Below are 21,155 nucleotides of genomic sequence, written 5' to 3'. Positions count from 1 at the left end.
CTGCATTTCCATAGAGGGAAATATGTGATGAAAATGCAAATTGGCACTAACTTACTCTGCGACTGTACGAGGCTCAAAGTAGTGCTCAGCACGGTGAATGCGGGTTAAGGAAAGTCGGGGATTTATCTCCTGGGGAAGAAGAACAAGAGGTATAATTATAAACTGTACTTCACAGGCACCCTGAAATCTCAAGTGAGGAACCCGGCAGAGAAGTTAGAGCAAGCACTGCAGAGCTGTGATGTCCCACAACATAGTGGCTGACTTTTTAGGGTTAGTTACAAGATGATGGAGGTAAAATACTGAATATTAGAATCTGACAGGACAGGTGTTGAAGTTTGTTAAATTTAATTTTTGCATAAGCAAGGACAAGTGTGACAGAGAGAAGAGTTTTGAAGACTCACTCCATCATGACATTGGAAAGACAATAAAACATGCATATTTATTGGGAGAGCTCACTGAAATATCAGTAAACTAAAAAGCAAGGACAAAGTATGTCTTTAGAGAGAAAGTTTGAGCACCCTTCACCCAGCACTTGTAGCTAGTACTCACTATCCAAAGATTTATCCCCCAACATGGGCTCCTGCTCCATCATATCCATAGAGATTTTTATACTGGGGATATTTTCATGGGAGGGATATTCAGACTGTGGGAGGAGGGAGATAATCATTAACACTTATAGACATTTTTAAGAAGAGAGTCTACTGGAGGCTGGAGGCATTCAGTGGACACATGAAAACAAGCCATCCACATTGGCATTCTTTTTAACAAGTTCTCTAGTATATAGACAATTGGAAACGCACGTCCTTTTGCCAAAAACAGTGTGAAAGACGCTGAAAGGCAGAGTCTTAAAAAGGTGAAACGGTAAGGAATGGTTTACTCACAAACTCCATTTCACTGTCGATGCTGCCCTTCTTCTTGTTTTTCTTTTTCTTCTCATCCTCCTTCTTCTTTTTGTCTTTCTCTGGGATGACATCGTCCAGGTAGCTGAGGTCATGTTGGGAGAACAGGTAGTCCATGGCCTTGCGGACTGCCACCAGTGCCAAGATCTGGAGACATAGTTCCGATTGTTGTAACGCCCGACTACTACGACTTAGCCGTCTGTGTGTGTACATGTCTACAGGTGTGTGTGTGTATGTCTGTGTCCGTGAAGCTCTCTCACCATGACAGGGAAGACGATGGCAGCCACAGTAGACTTGAGGATCCAGAGAAGGGCCAGACAGATGGCCTGGATGAAGGTGAAGAGGTGGATGCGTCTCTGGGGGACGTGGCGCAGGTAGATCAGGTCTGGCTGGTGCTTGGCTGGCATCAGGAGCAGCATGAGACGATCCATGAACTGACAACAGAGATACAGACAAATTGGGGTCAGGTCAAGACAAAAGGCTGGCAAACTGTCGGCAGTGGTTAAAGACGGATCTGCATATATAACTGTGTACTTAGCTTGTTATCTAGCTGTAGTTTTTATGGCTGAAATTGAATGAAAGGCTTGTAGAGACTATTTTAAGGCCGTGATTAAGTCTGGTTTGCAGAAACAGCTTCTTAAGTATTACTGGGCATTGGACAGGTCAGGCCAACTCACCTGGACACCGTTGAGAGATGCCACACCCATGTAGAGGAACACACCATAGAGCACGGGCATGGGAATGAACTAAGGGAGACAGAGCCAATCACACAGTCAGATGACAATGATCAAAACACAAGAAAACATGTAGAGATCCTGTAATCTGCAAGAACTCTCTTCACAAAAGGTAATGAGAATGTTTATTATTAGCATCGCTGTTTGATTAAAATAGACTCGCAAGCAGCTTATCCAACTTTGCTAGACTGTTCTTTTATTGGAAACCACCAGTGTGACCGGTGGCTTGGCTGCCATTTGTGTAGATTGGATAACTAGCTGACCACGTATCACAAGCATGGAGTCCTTTAAGTCTATCGGTGTTCCCTTCCATCATCTCTGACACACACACACACACACACACACACACACGGAAAATCCACTAGAATCTGGCAAGGTGTGTGGAAAAACTCACAATCTAAATATGCAATATTATGTAGAAGTGTGAAACATCAAAAAACATCTGAAGCAGCGTTTCCTCCCTATAGTCATTATAGTGCAGTATCACTTTATTAACATTACATGACAGTCAGCCCAGAGAGGAAAATGCATTCAAAGAACCAGGAATGCCAGTATTAAAGTTGTCCACAAGGGGGAGTCCCAGCTCCAACAATCTCATGTCAACGACTTAACATTTTTGATCGGCAGCTTAATGAGAGAGTGGAAACTTGAGAAGGCACTCAGCTGCAAACTGAGCTTAAGCCCCGAAGAACATGCTTATTTCACATCGCATTACATCAACTATGGGAGTCCCTAATCGGATGAATAAAAGATTTTAAATTATTTTAAATTTAAGGGAGGTGACAGGAGTTTTTCCTAAAAGAGGAGGACAGTAATCCAAATTTCCAAGGAGGAATTAGGAGACGTTTGAACACTACCTTGAGGATAGGAGCCATGAACACAGAGAGTCCTGTTAGGAGGAACACAAGGACACCGGTGACTCTTTGCTCCCTGGATTGGGGAAAAAGGAAAAACACAAAACAAAATCACAAACAAGCATACATATAGTACATTGTGTCTGCCATAACACTGAAAAACAGCTTATACTGGTTTCTGTAAAGGCAATTCAACTTATCAAATGCACAAAAATAAGTTGTATCTACAACATAAACCTGTGTTGGTACAGTGAGTCTCTAGACCCGGTGTCCTAAGGACCCCAGAGCCTGCTGGTTCACTCTAGCCGTCAAATCACGTACTGATTTACACCTAGGAATGCTTAGTGAATGCAATTAACTACCTGGTAGGATAGAAAAACAGCAGTACTCTGTGTCCTGAGGACCAGGAGTGAAAACCACTGCTCTAGACCATCATGTAGGAACAATTCATCCATCCTTTGCCCATCAGCCAGACCCACTCACCTGACTCCCAGGAATTTGGGCTGCTCCCCGGGGGCTGAAGTCTGGGTCTCCATTTTCAGAGAATCGATGTGGGCGATGGAGATGACAGTGGCCGCCACGTACCAAGGCAGGCCCATGAAAGAACAGATAATCATCAGAATGGCCACCCAGAAGAGATCCAAGTGATACCCTGCCCCTTTCTGTGAGGAGACGTGAGACGGAGGGAGAAGAGCAGAAGAATAAAGACTTTGCTGGCAATCAAAACCACAAGCAGAAGGTTTAGAAGAGCACACCAAAGTATATAGGTGAAGTATGCATCAAGAGACAGAGCGATGCCCTGAGGACCTTTACGTACACACCTATATCGAGTAATAGTGAAATATATGCATTTATTTTTAATTATTTATACTATTTGAGGTGGAGCACTGACCTTGAGTTTGTGCTCCTTCCTGTTGACGATGACAGCGGTGATCTGTTGGTCCATAAATATCAGAATAGTGACCAGCAGAGCGGGGAGTGCGGCTGCCAGGTACACCCACCAAGGGTTCCCCCCGAATGGGGGCACAAACCAGCCCCTTAGTGCACTTGTGGGCTGAGAAAATAAACAAAAAAAACAATATAAACTGAGAGAATACAAGCATAGACCCACAGACATAACCAGAGACACCTGAATGTATCATCATATTTCTAGCATATGCACAGTCCAAGTCTCGTAGACATGGATGCCTCAAAAAGGACAGACATAATACCTAATTTAGAGAGGTTACTTTATTACACTTTCAATAAGTCTTAGCACTGAACTGAGACTGAAAGTGCTGGTGCATCGTTACATGACAAAATTCTGTGAATTAGTCTCTGTGGTCGGACAAAGCTGAGTCTGTGCTTGCAACTATAAGACTTTCTGTGTTCTCACATCACCTATAATCAAGCTGTTATTTGATGCATGTAGCCTCTCCACTACCCCATCATTCCCTTCCTCTACGTCAAGAGCGGGTCTTAAAGCCAGCTAAGGTACGTTTAGGTAAAGTAATCTCAAAGAATGGCCGTGTCTCGGTTTCAGGTGATATCTATCACTTATTGGCCAAACTACAAAGAAGGCATTACACAAGGCTTTTAACAAGAATTACAGAGGCTTTATGTTCTAGTAGGAAAATGGATCATTGTCACGGTAATCAGGAGAAACTGCACCTGGCTGCCTATTGTCATTGTATGAGAAAACAATTCTTATCAGCCTAGCGATTTCAGCATCATAGTATTTATAAAGCAAACATGGTGGTGAAATCAAGACTATTTCATAGTTAGTGTGGTAAATATGCAGACATGCCTCACTTTTATTATTCTAAGCAATGCTGCAACACACAGTATATACCTTGAATTCACTTGGCACAATGAGCTTGGGAGTGTCCACACCAACCAAGGCATCCACACCGCAGAAGAGGAGAATGGTCAAGATGATTGCAAAATCACTGATGAGCTTCCTCACCTAGCAGGGGTAAACATTTACGTTAGGATTGACAATGTTTTGTACAGAAGGTAGCCTGTGTGTTTGAGAGTGAACTACATCAATGTTCAAGCTACATATCTGTAGCTCCATAGAAGTTCGTAGCTAAACTGCCAAAGATGGAAACTAATTACAACTAGATTTTTTGAGAAACACTACTTTGTTTAGTACCTTTAAAAGTATGTACTTTTACTACTAAAAGCGCAGTGAGTACAATGCAATCTGTTATTTATAGAAAGAAAACATTCCAGACTTAACCTTCGATAATTGATTCAACCTTTGCTGATATGATTAAAAAGGAGCCGTTACCAAACCTTGAACAGACAACAGGTGGATAATTATGGAACATCCAAAAAGTCATAAACATTTCTGTTCAAAGTAACCACAGACTTGAACTCTTTAGTGATCTAGATTTACTTAAGTACTCTTACTCCAAATTGAATAACATTTAAATTAAGTAATGCTCTAGGAATAGAACATTGCAATAGTTTCAACCTCTGGTATTACATAATTCAAACTATGTTAAATGAAATGTTTTAGAATATAGACTTACTGAGCATTTTCAAACAACAGACAATGAAAGGATGGGACACATTCAGTGCAATGACACAACTTAACCATATCTATGCTTTACAACCCAAACAAGGATGAGAACATGGAAGGGAGACTCAACTCTACATGGATCTGAGCCAGAGCTACAAGCCTGCTCACCCACCAGGTAGCCCACTGGTCACTCTTCTCCTCAAACACGGTGAAGAGAGTGAAATCTGACCTTCCCATGCCAACTCTCATTGACACTTGAGCTAGTCGACTAAACTGAGAATGTCACAGTTTAGTCAGTGTATGCTGAACACCGCGAAGATCTCAAATTGCCACACAAGCTAACTGGTTCACCATTCATGTCGTTCACTGCCCGTCTCATGTTTGTGTGGCGTTTGGAGTCGGGCCAGAATTTGACAACCGAGTGGAAATTGCCGATTGGCTGTGGGCTGCTGTCACTCACTGTGGTGGGGAAGAAGCGGCTGGTCTTGAACTTCTTCAGACACATGGAGCAGGTGTAGGTCCCAAAGAACAAGATGAAGGACATCAGGGTGATGTCAGGCACAAAGCCGCAGTTCTCTCCAACCAGCTGCCCTCCGTACTTCAGACACTGCTTCTTGGACAGGGACGCCCAGGTGGCATTCACCTGTAAGACATGGACACAGAGGTTCCTTTAACTGCATAGTACAGTAGGCAACATAGTGACTCAATTGTCTCTGCAACATAGAAATAAACAGCTCTGTCAACAGATTCTTGTGGTAAATTCACCAATCGTTGCGTATATTACTGAGTAACAGTTTTGAAAGTCGGTTAATTTATGCCTTGTAGTTTATATGACTTTCTGTTTGCTACCACAAGTCTCAAAGTTTCAAAAAAAGGGGCATGACCTACCAAATCAGTACTGTTCATCCAGGCAGAAGTATCACTGTAGAGTTCAGTTGAATTACCTAGTGAATGCAAACAAGAAGATCTGATCACTAAAATGGGAACACTTTTGTTATTCTTATTATCACCCTTGCCATTTTGGATCTGTGTCAACATGTCTTAACCCCAAACACAGTCCTGGCCTAGTTGCTCACTAAACAGAGACTGATAGGGCTGTTGAGAAAGTAAACAGTGGTATCTACAGGCCAACACATACTAGTATCATTTGGTATCTCCAGTGTAAACATGACCAAAGTAAATTGTGAGCTTTGTTTAACATGCAACGGTAACAGCACTGACAAATTTGACAAAACCAAATATGACTGTTGAACTTTCATGTTTGGTATCATCGTTTTGACTGGAATGAGGTACGGATGGTGCCCCGACCCAATCAACAATAGGGTGTGTTTAGGCAAAGGATGGAGCAAAATCACAGTGGTGATATCTGACAATAGTTAAATCCCTTCTGTAATCTGGTTGCATGTAGGCATTCCAGCACCCATCTCATCCTGTTGGGTAAGAAAGAACACCAGGAGCGAGCGCTACGTACCATCTGAGTGGGGCACGCAGCGGCAGTCATACTGTGTGACAAGGTTGGGATCATATTCAGAATTGATCGGGTTGTAGTGGGCCAGCTTCAGCATCTTCTTGAAGGCGTCGTAGATGAAGATGAAGCTGATGAGCGCGGAGAAGCCTTCCTCGGTGAAACGCGTGAAGTACTGCACCAGGAAGCTTGCGTCTGTGGCGACCAGCACCAGACAGAACAGGCCCGACCAAAGGCCGATCCACAACCGGAACTCAAGGTAGTCAAAGTTGTTGTCTCTGGGGAAAGGGAAAGGATTCACAGAGAGGGAGTGGTTAATGGTGTGCAACTGATTTCCTGCCCTTCTGACTAATAGTCCTTCAGGGATTCGCTGTACCGTTGTGTCCTCTAGGTGCACTCCTGTGCACCTAGATTCTGTGACATTCAGGATGTCTTGAGGGAGTTATAGGTTAGCAAAGAGAAATTATGTGATCATGTTTATTCTGAGGATCCCTCCAAAGAACACAGTCATCCAGTAGGGAGATGTAATGTGGATTTAGGAACAGTAAAGTGGTAAAATGCTCACAACCACAGTTATGGAGAGACCGTCAGAATTAGAAAATATGCATCTGTGACATATGCAGCTGCCACTGAGTCACTGAGCCAGCAGCCACTGAGCCTGGCCATGGAAACATTGGGAGGACATGGAAGCCTCGACGGGCTTCATTCACAGTGTGAAATTAAATGAGAGTGAATTATTCATAATGGAACATAACCAGCTTGGTGTTTGGTAATGCTAGAAGACTCTCTCTAGCATAACACAAGAGGGAAGGAAGGGAGCACAGAGGAGGAAAGAGAAGGCAAAATTCAACAAGTGGCAAAAGGCTAATCTGAATCTGATTGTTTTTACCCTTTAATCTCAATCAGCTGTTTTGAAATTAGGGCTTCTCAGGTGCACAATAAATTGATTATGGATTGAAATTAAGGTTAAATACGTTTGTTGATTTTTTTATGACAGGCCTAAAGAGAAAATCATTTTTCTCTTTATATAACAATATTATGGGAGTCGAGGTCTTTAGTTCAATGCAATTTATTACACTGTCTCCTCGTTCTGGTTCTACACAAGGATGTGGGGAGCTGATCTGACCAAGGTCATGTCCCCTAGTCAGGCAGGACAGGAAGTTGATGGCAAAACACATGGGAAATGAACAGACAATCATCTGGCAGTTGTACCATGAGCAATCTGTTATTGCAAAGACATTTAATCACAATAAGATCCAGTGAAACAGATACAGCACAAATACACAAACCTAAAAACAGCCTTCTGCAAACGGAATTTGCATTCTTTATCCATGTTATGTGTATTCCTTTTAGGTTTTTATTTTGATTTCAATTATAGGGGGCACACAGTGTCTGCAAATGGACAAAAAACTGAATATTATTGTCCTCAGGGGAATAGCTAAACACGATGTGGGATAGCTCTATGGAACGGAGTGTGGTTACGCTTGAGCCATTACATAACACTGATCATCTCGAAAACAGTCAACTCTGAAAACAAATAAAATAATCTCATGGGATATTGCTGCTGTTTTTTGGACTTCAGAGTGAGTGAATCGAGTGCGAACAGAGAAAAAAAAACAGCATCTACTCACTTGCTGAAGGTGAAGAGGAGCCTTTCGAAGACGAGCACCGGGCCTGTACTGCTGAGGATGGTCAAGGGCTGTCCAGCCAGCAGACAGAACACCGTTCCTGTCAGTGCCGTACCCAGGAAACTTTCCAACACTCCCTGAAACACAGCACACAAAAAGACACATGCAGTCTTTACATACAGCTCAGGGAGTATGTGATACCTAGAAAATATAAGGGGAGGAGAGACCACATTCTTATGGTGAGCATGGCCCAATAATCAGCTAACTATGAGGAGGGGGAAAAAAAGCTCAATAGACAAGTTATTTCACTGACCAGCAGAGTGGCATACATAGATTTCACTGTATTTTCTCCATGAGCTTCTCAGCCTCAATGATATAATTCTGCTTATTCAGCTAGAAGCTTTGTTTCCCCCATACACATTACAGAGCTGCCAGTCTGGCCCATCAGGACGGGCCTGTTCAAGCTCCAGCCATGTCAGTTGTTTATACTAAGTGTCTTTTACAAGCCTAACGTTACAGGGGCGACAGAAAGAGACAACTGGGAGTCAGAGCTGTGCTGCTGAGACCTATGTTGAGCTGGAGCTTCTGAGAAAGGTCAGAGGAGTGCAGGGATTCCCTCTGCGCACAGACCGGAGAAGAGTGTGACGGAGGATTGAGGAGCCACGGTGGGGGGAAGGGTCATTGGAAACGCAGCCATGACAAGGCTGCAGTGGCTGAGTAATCTGGATCTGCGGTTATTTACGGCATGGGTAAATCCCCGAGGCTGGTCCTTGTGCAGTTCTGCTAGGATACAGCCCTTTGCCAGGAGAGAGGCCAAAGGGTGTACCTCTGTCACTCCCTTACTGGACAACCTTATATATACACTCAGCACATAGGACCCATGTTACTGCCCTCTACAGTATCGCTGTACTGAAGGTTTCACAGTTCTGTCAGCAGCAGATGGGTGTAGTGTGAGCTCTAAAGAGAGATACTGAGCTCTAAATTAACATGGCTAATCAGCTGAGATGAGCTGTAGCTTTTTTACTGTTCATTAGATAGTGCACTGTCTGTCTGTATTGAAGCCCCATTTGATTGCTTGATTTGGGATCAGTGCATTGAGAATGTCTTGGCTAGACAACGCACTTGACAGCGAGGTGCTCTACTCAGCCAGTGCTTTGACCTCTCTTCATAAAAACCTGGTTTTTCAGCAAAACAAAGCAAAGCAAATAATTCTATCTTTGCTGAGTCATCCGTCGCACCTGCATTACTGCACCCCTCCCCCCTGTATGCCCTCAGCACACACACACACACACACACATCTTATTAACTTGACTAACCAACAGACTGATTAGCCTAAGCTGTACGTTCTTGGGCATCACATTCTGTTTTAATCACATTAGGGAAAGCAAAATCGAATATGTGAACAAGAAGCTGGCTTTTCATTCTACTGTAGTCTACTCTGCAATGATCAACATGCATTAGAGCTCATGACACACATTGTAGGCTATAGGCAGCATTAACTGCTCTGTATGACTCTTAATTCTTTCATTATAGGCTATGACGTGTCTGTTTTGACGATTACAACCTTTTAGATAGTTACAGAAAACATATCGCCTTTGTTCTATAACTGTTTTCATTAAAGTGTGTCATCCACTAGAAAAATACCATTAAAGTCACAACTATATATTTTGGGATGTAGTTCTGCGTGAGCTCATGGAGAGCCACTTTGTCAGTTTGGGTGCAGGCAGAACTTTTACTGGAGGGTTGGGTCAGGCTTGATCTCTTAGGCCCAAGTTAAGCTCTGTCAGCAGCCATAACACAGCTTGGGAAGCTCAGCTAGTGCAAGGTTAATAGAAGACTTGTTTTGTCTTTGGTCAGCTGTATACAGCAATAGTGGAGAGCTTGCCCTTTGCATTAGAATGTGCATCGCAATACATTCCTACAGAGTCAAATTTGTTAACGTACCTACAGATATAGTAAATACCAACATAAAAAAGGAGTATGTCTCACCTGCATATTTTCCGTAGCATCTCCAAGCAACCCACCAAATGTGATGGCATTGGTGACTGTGCCCAAATAGATGAACAAGATGGCTGACAGAGACTGGATATTCAGCGCATCGTAGAAGTCACTGGCAAAAAATGGCAGCTTCCGCTTGATGTCCAGAACAAGACCTCCACAAAACCTTCAAGACACAGCCATAAAAGTTAGTATGCATCATCAGTGCATCTCATAACATGGCTTGTAATCATCCCTAAGACGGCTAGCGGAAAAAACAAAAACAGAACAAAAAAATCAAATGACTAACATAACAATTTTCAAGTTATGATTTTCACTCCATGACGCATTTCTTTGTTGATGGTAGTCATGTCTGTCAGGATGATGATGCCCTCAGCTACAAGGCACAAGTAGTGATCCAATAGTATGAAGAGCATGACAATGTTAGACTACACAAAGGCTTTTCCCCATACACAACCTTGATCCCAAATACAAACTGTTTATTTAGAGGAGATTCAGCAGCATGAAACAGCATCAACACATTACGTTAGTAGTAATTAGCAGGATTAGCATCTCCTCCAGGAGATGACTGGCCAAAAACCATGGCAGAAAAAGCACCCTGCAAATATTCAGGGCCACCATCTGAGGGACGTCACTATGCCAATTTTTATCTTTTGCTCCATCTACAACAATTAGATTTAGCGAGGCTAAATCCTTCTTACCTTCTAGTGCGCTGAAGCTCTTCTCCAACATGGTGCCCTCCTCCTCCTCCTTGCCCCCCATCATGGGGGGTGTCACCATTCATCTGAGGCGTTTCTAATCCAGCGTACATGTTCTTCCTTTGAACAGAAAACCAGCAGAGTCACTACAACCCAATCAATAAATTAAAGCATGTATGGAAACCAGGGAAGTAATATTCATTTGGTAGCTTTGTGAATAAGAGATTCAGCCTCATGCCTAACAACCACAAATTCCATGTATGGTCATGTGGTCATCACAGTTTGCAGCAAAATCTACCAACAATAGTAAACCTTTTTATTTCATGTGTAAATATATAAATGAATGCTTGAAAAGATAAACTATTGTTCCACACCCTTCTTGTCTCTCCTGCTGTGCAAGGATCACAGGCCAATTCTACAATAACGAAGAGAATAATCTTCTATACTTTATGCCACATGTACAGTGCACAATATAGTACACCTGTGACAGTCCAAAGTACACTAGTGAACAAACTGACTGACAGTTTATTGTTATCACTGGCACTAAACATAAGAAAAAGAGGTGACGTGAACGACAATCTTGATTTTCTGAGTAAAGTTTAATATTTAGTTTTGATAGATTTAGGTGAACTTATTTCCTAGGCAAACTAGGCATCATTTGGATTAGAGGGTACCTCTTGTCAGAAGAGGGAAGAGACTTGGGTGGCTCTATCCTGATGTCAGGGTCCCACTCCCCAGGGGGCAGGACGATGACCTCATCCAGGAACTCTTCGATACCGGCCAGCAGGTCCTCCCTGTCTTTAGCCTTGTAGGCGATATCATGGAATACCTGCCAACACACACACACACACATAACCCCTTCATTATTAATCAACCCATCATTCATCATATGACATGTCTTTAAATTATTCATGCAGTTTTCTCACATGGTTGTAATGTAAAACCAGAAAATGTGCTACAGCAGTGACTCATTGCAGAGCTTATTGCAGAACACAGCCCATTCACTTTTGATTACTGGGACAAGCAGTGCAGCATGTCATCAAAACACAAATCAAGGAGACCAACCTCGCCACTATAATCATGATAATGACCAAGACTTCTATGCGATGAATTTGTAAACTCATTCACCATGTGTACAAGTCATGAGCCATTATCTGTGTGAATCCCAGGGCCACTGGGACAAGCGGGCACAGCGTTGGGCCACCCAGGGCTGATTACTCAAACTTCACACAAACATCTGATAAACCGTCCCTGTGACCCAACTTTCACAGGAGAACTGAGGGCTTTAATTAAAGTTTAACTCGAGGAAATCCTGGAAAAATGCTTCCTATCCTGCAGAGTTGACACACGAGAGAGGATGGAGGCCTGTGGGAATTTGCAGGCCAGGCGCTCTCAGGGTTAAGTAGGAAGTTATGGGTTGTTTTCCCTTTCCCTGACAACACTGAGAGGTCAGGAGAAGTGGAGGTGCATGTGGAGGTAAATGTGGAAGACGGAATCGACCATAATTAGATATAAACTAATAAATAAAAAAATAAAATAATGAAAAAATAAAAAATGCATAGAAATCTGGAAATGTATAAATTAATTACACTGAGCATAAATTAAAACATAATTGAGTAAGACACTGCATAGTCATTTATTTTCCATTTTGTTTATTTCCCCTATCTATTTATTTCTGTATTTCTTCCAACTATAATAGCGAGGCTGTGTCAGTCAAACACATGTGGGTGCTGTCCAACACAATTGGTTGGTCATTGTCATGGTGCGTTGCTCGATTGGATTTGCCTTGCTTGAGTGGCAACAAAACATCTTTGTCGGCAACAAACTTCAGCTTCAAGACATTGACTTCGCAATCAGGCGATGAGTTGGCCACTGCCAAGAAGACCGGCCAGGCCATCTGCTGCGATGATTAATGTTGCGATATCCAGAGAATTAAGAGATTTGGCCCGCAGAGGACAATGATGCTTCCCCTGATTACCTGCTTTTCTGTGTAGAGACAATAATCAATAACTTGAGTCTGTTGTGGAAGAATGTGTGGTTGGACGCCGCTCGCTTCGAGTTCGATGCGTGCAACTGAACCTTCCTTATTAGCTCGCAGAACAGTTATCTAGAGCCAGTGAACTTGTAGGCTGATTGCTACACCTGAGTGTCAGACACCATGCCCACTGAAATATCTTATTAGCATATTATGGAGTAGAAAATACAGAAATAAATAAATACTGAAATAAATGACATAAGAAATGTACTATTTTTCCTTCATTATGCAATGTTTTACTTCTTACTTTATACATTTTGTATAAAGATCCATAAATAGGGCCCATAATGATCAGATGAAGAGACAGATGTAGCTATCACAGCCTGTAGACTGTGGGGAAGGATATGGGTCAGTATCCTTAATTTCTCTAAACATAGGTCAGCAACTTAAAATCCTCCCAAGTCCTCCAAAGACCTTACAGGGGGGTGTACCACTTTAGAGGATTGCCCATCGCATTACAACAGAGATCTCAGGATGCCCATTATCTCTGTTTCACAAACAGTAAGTCCAATGGGCCTAATCAGGATGAGATCTATTGCATTAGAGGATTGAGGATGGAGATAGTCCTATTGCACATCGGTCCAATGGCTTTACAATTCGAGAAACTCATCAGGAGGTGTTTTGGAACTTGTATCGCCAACCAACATTAATTTGTGACCCATATGGCACCTGCTATTTGGGGACTAGCGGCTCCTAAATAGTTAAGTTAATCCGTTAATACAAATACAGCTGCCTCACGTCTAAACAAGGCCAATCTCTCAGCACAATCTCAAGAGCGAGTGTTTAAACAGAATGAGTGAACTGCCAAATTTCAGAAATAACGTACCTCATCTGACATCAGGGTGGCGATGGCTCTTCCAATCTCATGATAGGACTTTGCTTTGCCTTTGGGGCCCAGCAGGACAAACAGAAATCTAAACGAGAGTAAGAAACAGAAAAACTTAAGGGAATATTCACAAACTCAGAAAATGATTACTATCAGTAATATGTGACTTCAATCTGATGGTTCACTTAATGGTTCAATGTTTTGGTATGGTTGTGTTAGTAGTCAGCGGTCTCCACCTCGTGGGCACTGGGACCTCGGTCAGAGCCCCCAGCATGACGGCCTGCTGCAGACGAACAAACGCCACAAAGGGAGTCTCCAGGAAATCGACCTCTCCAACCAGCACATTGGATGCCTCGGCATCACGAGGCAATTTTTTCATGAACTTATTCTTCAGCTGTTATGACAGACAGAGGGGGAAAAATTAGAAGTCATCAGAGCGCGAATAGGATTGTGGCAGCGGTATGCAAATGGGAACTTTCCACTCAGGATTATCTGTTATAAGATACAGATGTAGGAATGGGAGGAATCACACACAAACTCTCCCTCTCTCAGTCACAAGCTCTATGATCAATGATAGTTGTGACACTTAAAATACATTAGAAACAGAGGAATACATTAAAATGAGGTCATAACAAGGCATAAACTGTTGCAGATTAAGCGTTTTACTGTTTATATAATCACTTGAAACTGGTACCTACCCTTCACTAGAACTGCAGGTCGTCTTTATACCACCTAATATACATGCTTTACTACAGCATATAAAATTGCCTTTACAATGTTAAATTGTAATGCTACTTTACAAGTGACGATACAAAGTCTATACTGTTTTGGATTCAGCAATACACACAAGCTGTGACACAAAACAACCTCAGTTGTGGGGAGATGATTAACTAAGGCCTTGGTGTCATGTCAAAGGCCGGACCATTTTGACAAATCTCTACTTTCATCAGCTATTGCTCTTTGTGTAATTCCAGTAGTTACAGTTTACCTGCTTTGGGCTTAACTTTAACAATTACAACTACAAGAAATGGGCTGACTAGGAATCAACATCTCTTGTATGATCTTTTATCTGTACATGGGGTATCTGTGAAGGGGACCACGGAACCTATTTACATATAGCTACTGCATCCTGATATTAATGCAGCCAGCAAGATAAACTGCATGCATAGATGATAGAAACCCTAACATAACAATAAAGATGGGAGATTGTGAGGTTCTGCTGAGGCCACACTGTTGTTGCACAGCGGGGAGAGTCTTATCTGTCATAAGCTTTGTCATTTGTTCCCACGAGCTCATGCATACACACAGCCTAACGCATGAGCCTGCATAGTGCCACATAATGGAGACCTGAAGTGTCATCCATTAGGTCATGAGTGACTTGCATAAGATACGCTCAAAGAAAATCCTGTCTCCACACACAGATACATAGACATGTTGACAGACACATTACCTGATCCTTCTCTGGCTTGTCAGAGAAGTCACTCAGGCTATTGGAGGTGAGGTTTCGATGGGTAGTGGTTGGGCTACCTGCACAGGTAAGAGAAGGTTAGGATCAAAAGGTAAGACTGGACAGCCTCAAGGGAGTCATAGTTTGGCATAGATGGAAGACAAGTCCCAGAAAAGAAAGACACCCAGCAAGATTTCAGGAAAGCAGATGAAGAGAATCAGAAATATCAGGACCTAGCTAAATGTGGCATGGCTTAAGCTTTAGGAGTGATGCCAGATGGTCACTCATTCAAGCACCCCAGACAGAGGAGAGCTGGGAGAGATAGTGGCCTTAGCTCCCTTGCTTCTGCGTCAGCAGAAACATGCTACTGCAGCTATGGGTGAATACAGTAACTGACAATGTTAACTTTAGGATTGTGCTAACCTGACAAACTCTTCCTGCGCCAACAGTCCATAGTGACAGGCTATGTGGGCATTTGAGGTACAGCATGCAAAACTTCTGTTTTAAACAGGCCCAAAGGTCCAATGACCTGGACCTGGTCCAGTTTGATGCAGCCACATAAAATATGTTCCATTCACTCTCTCATTGTCATTGATAATGTCAGAAAATAGTATCTATGACATTTAAGCTTTATCTGGCTGCTATAATACTTAAGTTAGTATATTGGAAGTTAATGCATAATTAGTGAAGCTGCCTCTTTAAAACAAAAAAGTTGTCATTGTGCTGTCATTGTGCTGCATACGTTATAAACTGATGAAAAGGAATGTAGGTATTTGCCTCTTTGCTGCTGTGAAAGCATAGATGAGTGCAACAACCACTTTCCTTTGCATCAGTTTGTGCTGCTGAACACACACACCTCCAACTTATTACTAAGGAGAGCTCAACAGTATTCCGTTTTTAGGTTATACCTGTTAAAACAGGCCACATGCTGTATATTGTGCTACACGGGAGTTATCCTTGTCACCAGTGGTATCCCATGCTAAATAAATACAACAATATTACTCATGCTCCTTCCAGCAGGAGTGCTATGACCTCACTTACAGAGGTATCCCATGCTGGAGCTCCTCACGACCTCCTCAAATGGTTCCTCTAAGTCTTGAGGGGTTAAACAAGGCACAGGATGCTCGTGGGGGCTGCGTGCTACAACGCCCCACATGCAGGAAAGTCACAGACAGCGTATACCCAAAGAGGAAGAAAATAAGGAAGGATAGGAAAAGGAGAGAAAAGACAGGAAGGAAAAACTGATCAGTCGTTTTAGAAAAAAATTTGAAACAGCAGTTAGTGATAGGATGCAGTTACAGAATGAGAAGCATCAACAGTGAGATTGCTACTCAAAGACATTCAGGTAGGTCATAAATCATAAATGCCATTTTGGACAAATAAATGAACATTGTATATAACACAGACAAGTGATTACATATCTTCAAACATGCTGGACACACAAGCAGGCTCATTCTGCATTATCACAATTCAGGTAAATGGACCAGTATCACCTACATCATGTTTACATAGGTATAGTTTACTGGCACTTATATGGTGCCCTTGACATTTCAAATAAGCCTCCCTACAGGTTAAATGTCAATCATGGTGGATTGGTAGAAGTGATTGGGTTAAGAGAGATTTAAAAAAAAAACAATGGCTGCACCAAACTGGCACCTGCATTACCGTTCTCCTGGTTGGAAAACAGCCTACTTGCACTGGAAACCGTCTTGCCAATGTCTGCAAGGGAGCGCAGGTTGGACTTCTTGGTCTGGTGGCGATGCTTCCGCAGCAACGTGTACATGACCTTCTCCTTCAGCTCAGGCTTCAGCTGACCACTCTCAATCTGGTTGTCCGTGAGCATCTCTGTTAGAGGGACAACAGGAGAGAATAAAGAGTCATTATAATACATAATTATATACTGTATATTCATTAGGTTTTGAAGGAAAAACAAAAAAGAGAAGAAGACAAACCCACACCGACTTACCGACTACTTGTGGCAGCGTGGAGGCCTCTAGGTCCAGCATGATGGTGCCCTTCTCAATGCAGGTTTTGAGTTCCATCAAGCTGTGTAAGGACAGCGTGGCCACATGAGGCTTACTCCAGCGCTCTCCGCCCTTCTCTACCTTCTCCTCAAACTTGATCCACCTGGGGAGAGAGAGAGAGAGAGAGAGAGAGAGAGAGAGAGAGAGAGAGAGAGAGAGAGAGAGAGAGAGAGAGAGAGAGAGAGAGAGAGAGAGAGAGAGAGAGAGAGAGAGAGAGAGAGAGAGAGAGAGAGAGAGAGAGAGAGAGAGAGAGAGAGAGAGAGAGAGAGAGAGAGAAAGTTGCTAGAGATGTACTGCTAGTGTTGGGCTCTGCCAGTAAACTTTAAAAAGACAAAGATGGTGTTCCAGAAAAAGCCCAGATGCCAGAAACCCAGACACCAGTTCACTTAACATCTGTTCTATACCAACCTTAGTCTGATCCTAAAACCATCAAGTTGCTAAAATAGTTATAAATCCACTAAAGGGCAAAGACTTCGGACTGTATACAATAAAGAAATAACATTCCATGATATTAATATGGCTGCTTAAATGTGGTGCAAATTAATTAAGAATGTAATGCAGCCTGTTGCACATGTCTACGGGACACACCAACAAATATGCATGCAGGGATAAATTACACCAATTTCCATTGATAACCCAAAAGTTGAAGCCTGGAAAGTGGCATCAGATAATACTGAGCTTTGATCAAACAATCTGCAACACAAACCAGTCTCAGACCAAAACCCCTAACCGGCACAGGCTCAGTGACCATAGTCTAACCATCGAGGAAGGCAGACAGAAAAAAACATGGCTACCAATAGATGAAAGAAAATTCGGTCATTGCATGACTAGTGACGTTTGGAACAATGTGAACTTGCTCTTACATTGTTAAAACTTGATATATCCAAAATACAAGGTTGATTGTATACAAAAATCATCCAATTTCTGCCTGTTAAGTGAGAAGGGGAAAGTTAATGGAAAAATGTTTTGTCACCAATCATTGTAATCAAGTAAAAAACACAAAACAAAACTACAAAACTTTGCTGCACCAAAATTTGTAGATTCTCTATACAGTCATGTAAAAATAATCAACTGCTTTTTCAATATTGTTAATTTTTTGACAGTCTTGAAAGCAAGAGAAAAGTGTGAGAAATAAAGGCAAAGAGAAAATGTGCACCATCACTGCACAAGTTACGCATCAAGTTTTTTTTCCAGGCAGGTTACTGATAGCAAAGGTCACTGCAGAATAGAAACAAAAGCACATAAACAGCGGCTTTCATATAATTCGCTGAACAAATAAGGGCTGCAAACAAAGGCGACAAGGAGGGTTCTGTTTTCTTTACAAAACAACCCCACCGTGTTATGAATTGGTCACAGTTCACGGGAAAAAACATACGGGATGCAGGGCGGCGTAGAAATATACAATAAATCACTCCGCTCGAGAGAATGCTCAGCATGTTGAAAAGGTGTTTCTCCTCGGTAACGTTCAGACCACACAGAGCTAAGCCTTGAGGGGAAGACCGAGGGCAAGGTTTGTCTTTATAATACCACACATAGCTGAACCTTGAAGGCAAGACTGCAGGCCAGGTTTGTGTTTTTAATAATACCTCTCATGTCACCACGACAAAGAGCCATTCTCCTGAGCCTGGGGATGGGGTTTCCTGTGGGGATAGAGTGTCCCTCTGGCTACGGTCCACACGCCTGAGACCGGCCCTCTGGCGAGCAGAGGAGCCTGGCCAAGGAGAGGCTATCAGCCTCAGGGGTTCTTTTACCTTCCCTTTCATGAAATACCCCCCTTTCCCTTCCCAAAAGAGTATAGGCAGAAGAGGTAAAAGTAAATGCTTATCACTATTTATGCGTGTCTATGTGACTCTGAAGAGGGAGAGAGAGAGAAAGTCTTTACACAATACCTATATCTAACTAGTGTGCATGTGTTAAATTGTGTCAGATGTGAAAATATACTGTATCTATTTGTGTGGGTGTGAAGTGTAAGCCTACTGTAGGGCTGATACATCTTAGTCAACTAATCCATCAAAGACATTTTTAGTCTCTTGTTTAAGATTTTTTCTTACTGTATTATTTCTTTAAACAGTTTAAGCATAATATGCATTTGACTTCCATAAGCACATAAGACTTTAAAAAAAAAAAAGTAATTTTGCTTTAGTGCATTCATTTATAGGGGGATCATGTAGGGAGATGACTGTTAAGAGCCAAATAATGTGATACTTAATTATGGAGACGCTGCAGTCAAATAATGTGATACTTAATTAAGGAGATGCTACAGTCAAATAATGTGATACCACCCCCCCCCACCCCCCCTGCCTCGACAACCCCTGGTGCTCCAGTTGAAGAACTACCTCCCTACTCACAACGCAACCCTGCTGCCCAATTATTACTCCAAATTGCATTAGGTAATCCCTCAGAACAGAAATGAATACCCATCTCACTGACCGGGCATTCCCTCCTTTCACTTGCAACACTAAAACTATCTCCATCTGATTACAGGCCCGGCTATCACTATGACTCAGCCTGTTCCAGGACACATGAACCATGTAAAAAAACAAAAAGCCATATGCAGACCTTATAGAGCTAAATAATAACCAATTATTTTGACTTGGGGAGAACCACGAAGCAACTTAATACTATCCACAATCTGATATCCAAATTCAATACTTCCCATGGCTCATGGCAGCGTTTACTCTTGTTCTGACCATGTGGGAGGTTCTGCCGTTTCCTGGTCTCACAGAGCAGGTACTACAGAGCTCGATCAGATAAGGCCCGACTGGGAGTTCACTAGAGGACGGCCTATTTCCCTACACACGCAAAACACAATTATATCCATAAGGGATGTGTTCCGTCGAATGCACAAGGGCACTGAAGCAGGAAACACTTAACTGTACATAAACACTGCTCGCTACCGCTCAACGTAAATTTTGATTTTCCTCAAATACACCCCTGCTTAGAGCGATACCTGACTGCAAAAGACTGAGTTTTTTAGGCATCATCACATGTTCTAAGCACTAAATAAAGTATAACAGTTCAGGAGAAAGAGAGAGGGGAACGTGGGAGCGAGTGAGTGACTGGTACTGGACACTTGGGCTTGGCTGCTCACCTGGCCGTCTCTTTCCACTCCATCTCCTGCCCGTCCACAGCCAGCAGTTCGTCCAGCTCGGTGAAGAGCTGGGGAGGAGGGGGGCCGTCGTCCTCCTCTCCCAGGATAAACCTGATCCTTTCAGCCGGGGAAACTGAGGGGAGGAAGAAGCAAGAGAGAGTTAGGGACCATCATGTGCATCCTAGCTAGGTACCTAACCCTAACTGACTGTCTTAAATTTATACTAAAGCTAATGTCTAAGCAGTGTATTGAAGTTCATTGTTATGGTGTCACTGATACATGTCTGGTGGGTTTATCAACTTTGAGGCTTCCTGGGCCTGTGTTCAGTGTGAAGTAAGCAATTTATTATAGTATTATAGTATTAGAGTATAGAGGCGCCTCTACTAGCGCCTCTACTAGCGCCTACTACTACTACCTGGCTTCAATTGAGTGTATGATGGCTATGTGCCTGATGTTTTTCCACTTGTGCATAGGGGATGTTCTATTATTCTATGGATAGTGTAAATATGTTTATTTTTGATATGTGTACGACTATTATGATTAGTATATCTTTGTGTTGTTGTTTTTGTTTCTTATGTGTATATAGATATGATATATGATTGCACTTTGATGGTGAACTTCACCACACCATGTGACTTACCCCAGGTGGTCTGATCTGACTAATTGCTTGGTCTATTTAAGGTGGCGACTGTATACCTTTTTTCAAGTCTGAAGAAGAGCAGTGTGCTCGAAACGTCACTGACTTTGCGGTGCAAATAAAGCAACAAAAGGGAGCTACAGTGTGCGGACTTTCATTGTTTGATAAAGTAAGCAACAGGGGTCAGGGAAAAAAATTATATTAAATAAAAATCATGACAAACATTTTGCCTTCACTTTTAAGCAAGTTGAACCTCTGCTTTTACGTTAAAAACAGCCATGACAATGTGTTTTTGTGAAGCGTCACATTTAAT

General features: G+C 42.5%; 1 protein-coding gene across 1 annotated transcript in view; it reads right to left on the bottom strand.

The window, feature by feature from the left end:
• LOC139921728 (electrogenic sodium bicarbonate cotransporter 1-like) overlaps positions 1-21,155 on the bottom strand; it is a 38,464-nt gene that overhangs the window by 2,920 nt on the left and 14,389 nt on the right. Inside the window, exons 4-25 of the mRNA XM_078288361.1 lie at positions 20,206-20,338; positions 17,057-17,217; positions 16,756-16,935; positions 15,094-15,170; positions 13,880-14,037; positions 13,644-13,731; positions 11,457-11,611; positions 10,786-10,902; positions 10,076-10,250; positions 8,090-8,223; positions 6,465-6,736; positions 5,882-5,937; positions 5,454-5,636; positions 4,319-4,432; positions 3,380-3,541; positions 2,971-3,149; positions 2,491-2,563; positions 1,577-1,645; positions 1,160-1,333; positions 882-1,046; positions 550-643; positions 56-129 (exon numbers count right to left, since the gene is read on the bottom strand). Coding sequence (XP_078144487.1) covers positions 86-129; positions 550-643; positions 882-1,046; positions 1,160-1,333; positions 1,577-1,645; positions 2,491-2,563; positions 2,971-3,149; positions 3,380-3,541; positions 4,319-4,432; positions 5,454-5,636; positions 5,882-5,937; positions 6,465-6,736; positions 8,090-8,223; positions 10,076-10,250; positions 10,786-10,902; positions 11,457-11,611; positions 13,644-13,731; positions 13,880-14,037; positions 15,094-15,170; positions 16,756-16,935; positions 17,057-17,217; positions 20,206-20,338 — 2,963 coding nt within the window. The 3' untranslated portion in view covers positions 56-85. The remainder of the gene's footprint in view (positions 1-55; positions 130-549; positions 644-881; positions 1,047-1,159; positions 1,334-1,576; positions 1,646-2,490; positions 2,564-2,970; positions 3,150-3,379; positions 3,542-4,318; positions 4,433-5,453; positions 5,637-5,881; positions 5,938-6,464; positions 6,737-8,089; positions 8,224-10,075; positions 10,251-10,785; positions 10,903-11,456; positions 11,612-13,643; positions 13,732-13,879; positions 14,038-15,093; positions 15,171-16,755; positions 16,936-17,056; positions 17,218-20,205; positions 20,339-21,155) is intronic.

The sequence above is a fragment of the Centroberyx gerrardi genome, chromosome 2 (genome assembly GCF_048128805.1).
Source record: "Centroberyx gerrardi isolate f3 chromosome 2, fCenGer3.hap1.cur.20231027, whole genome shotgun sequence".
Classification (NCBI taxonomy): domain Eukaryota; kingdom Metazoa; phylum Chordata; class Actinopteri; order Beryciformes; family Berycidae; genus Centroberyx; species Centroberyx gerrardi.
Note: the sequence above shows the minus strand (reverse complement) of the source record. Positions and strands in the feature narration are given on the sequence as shown.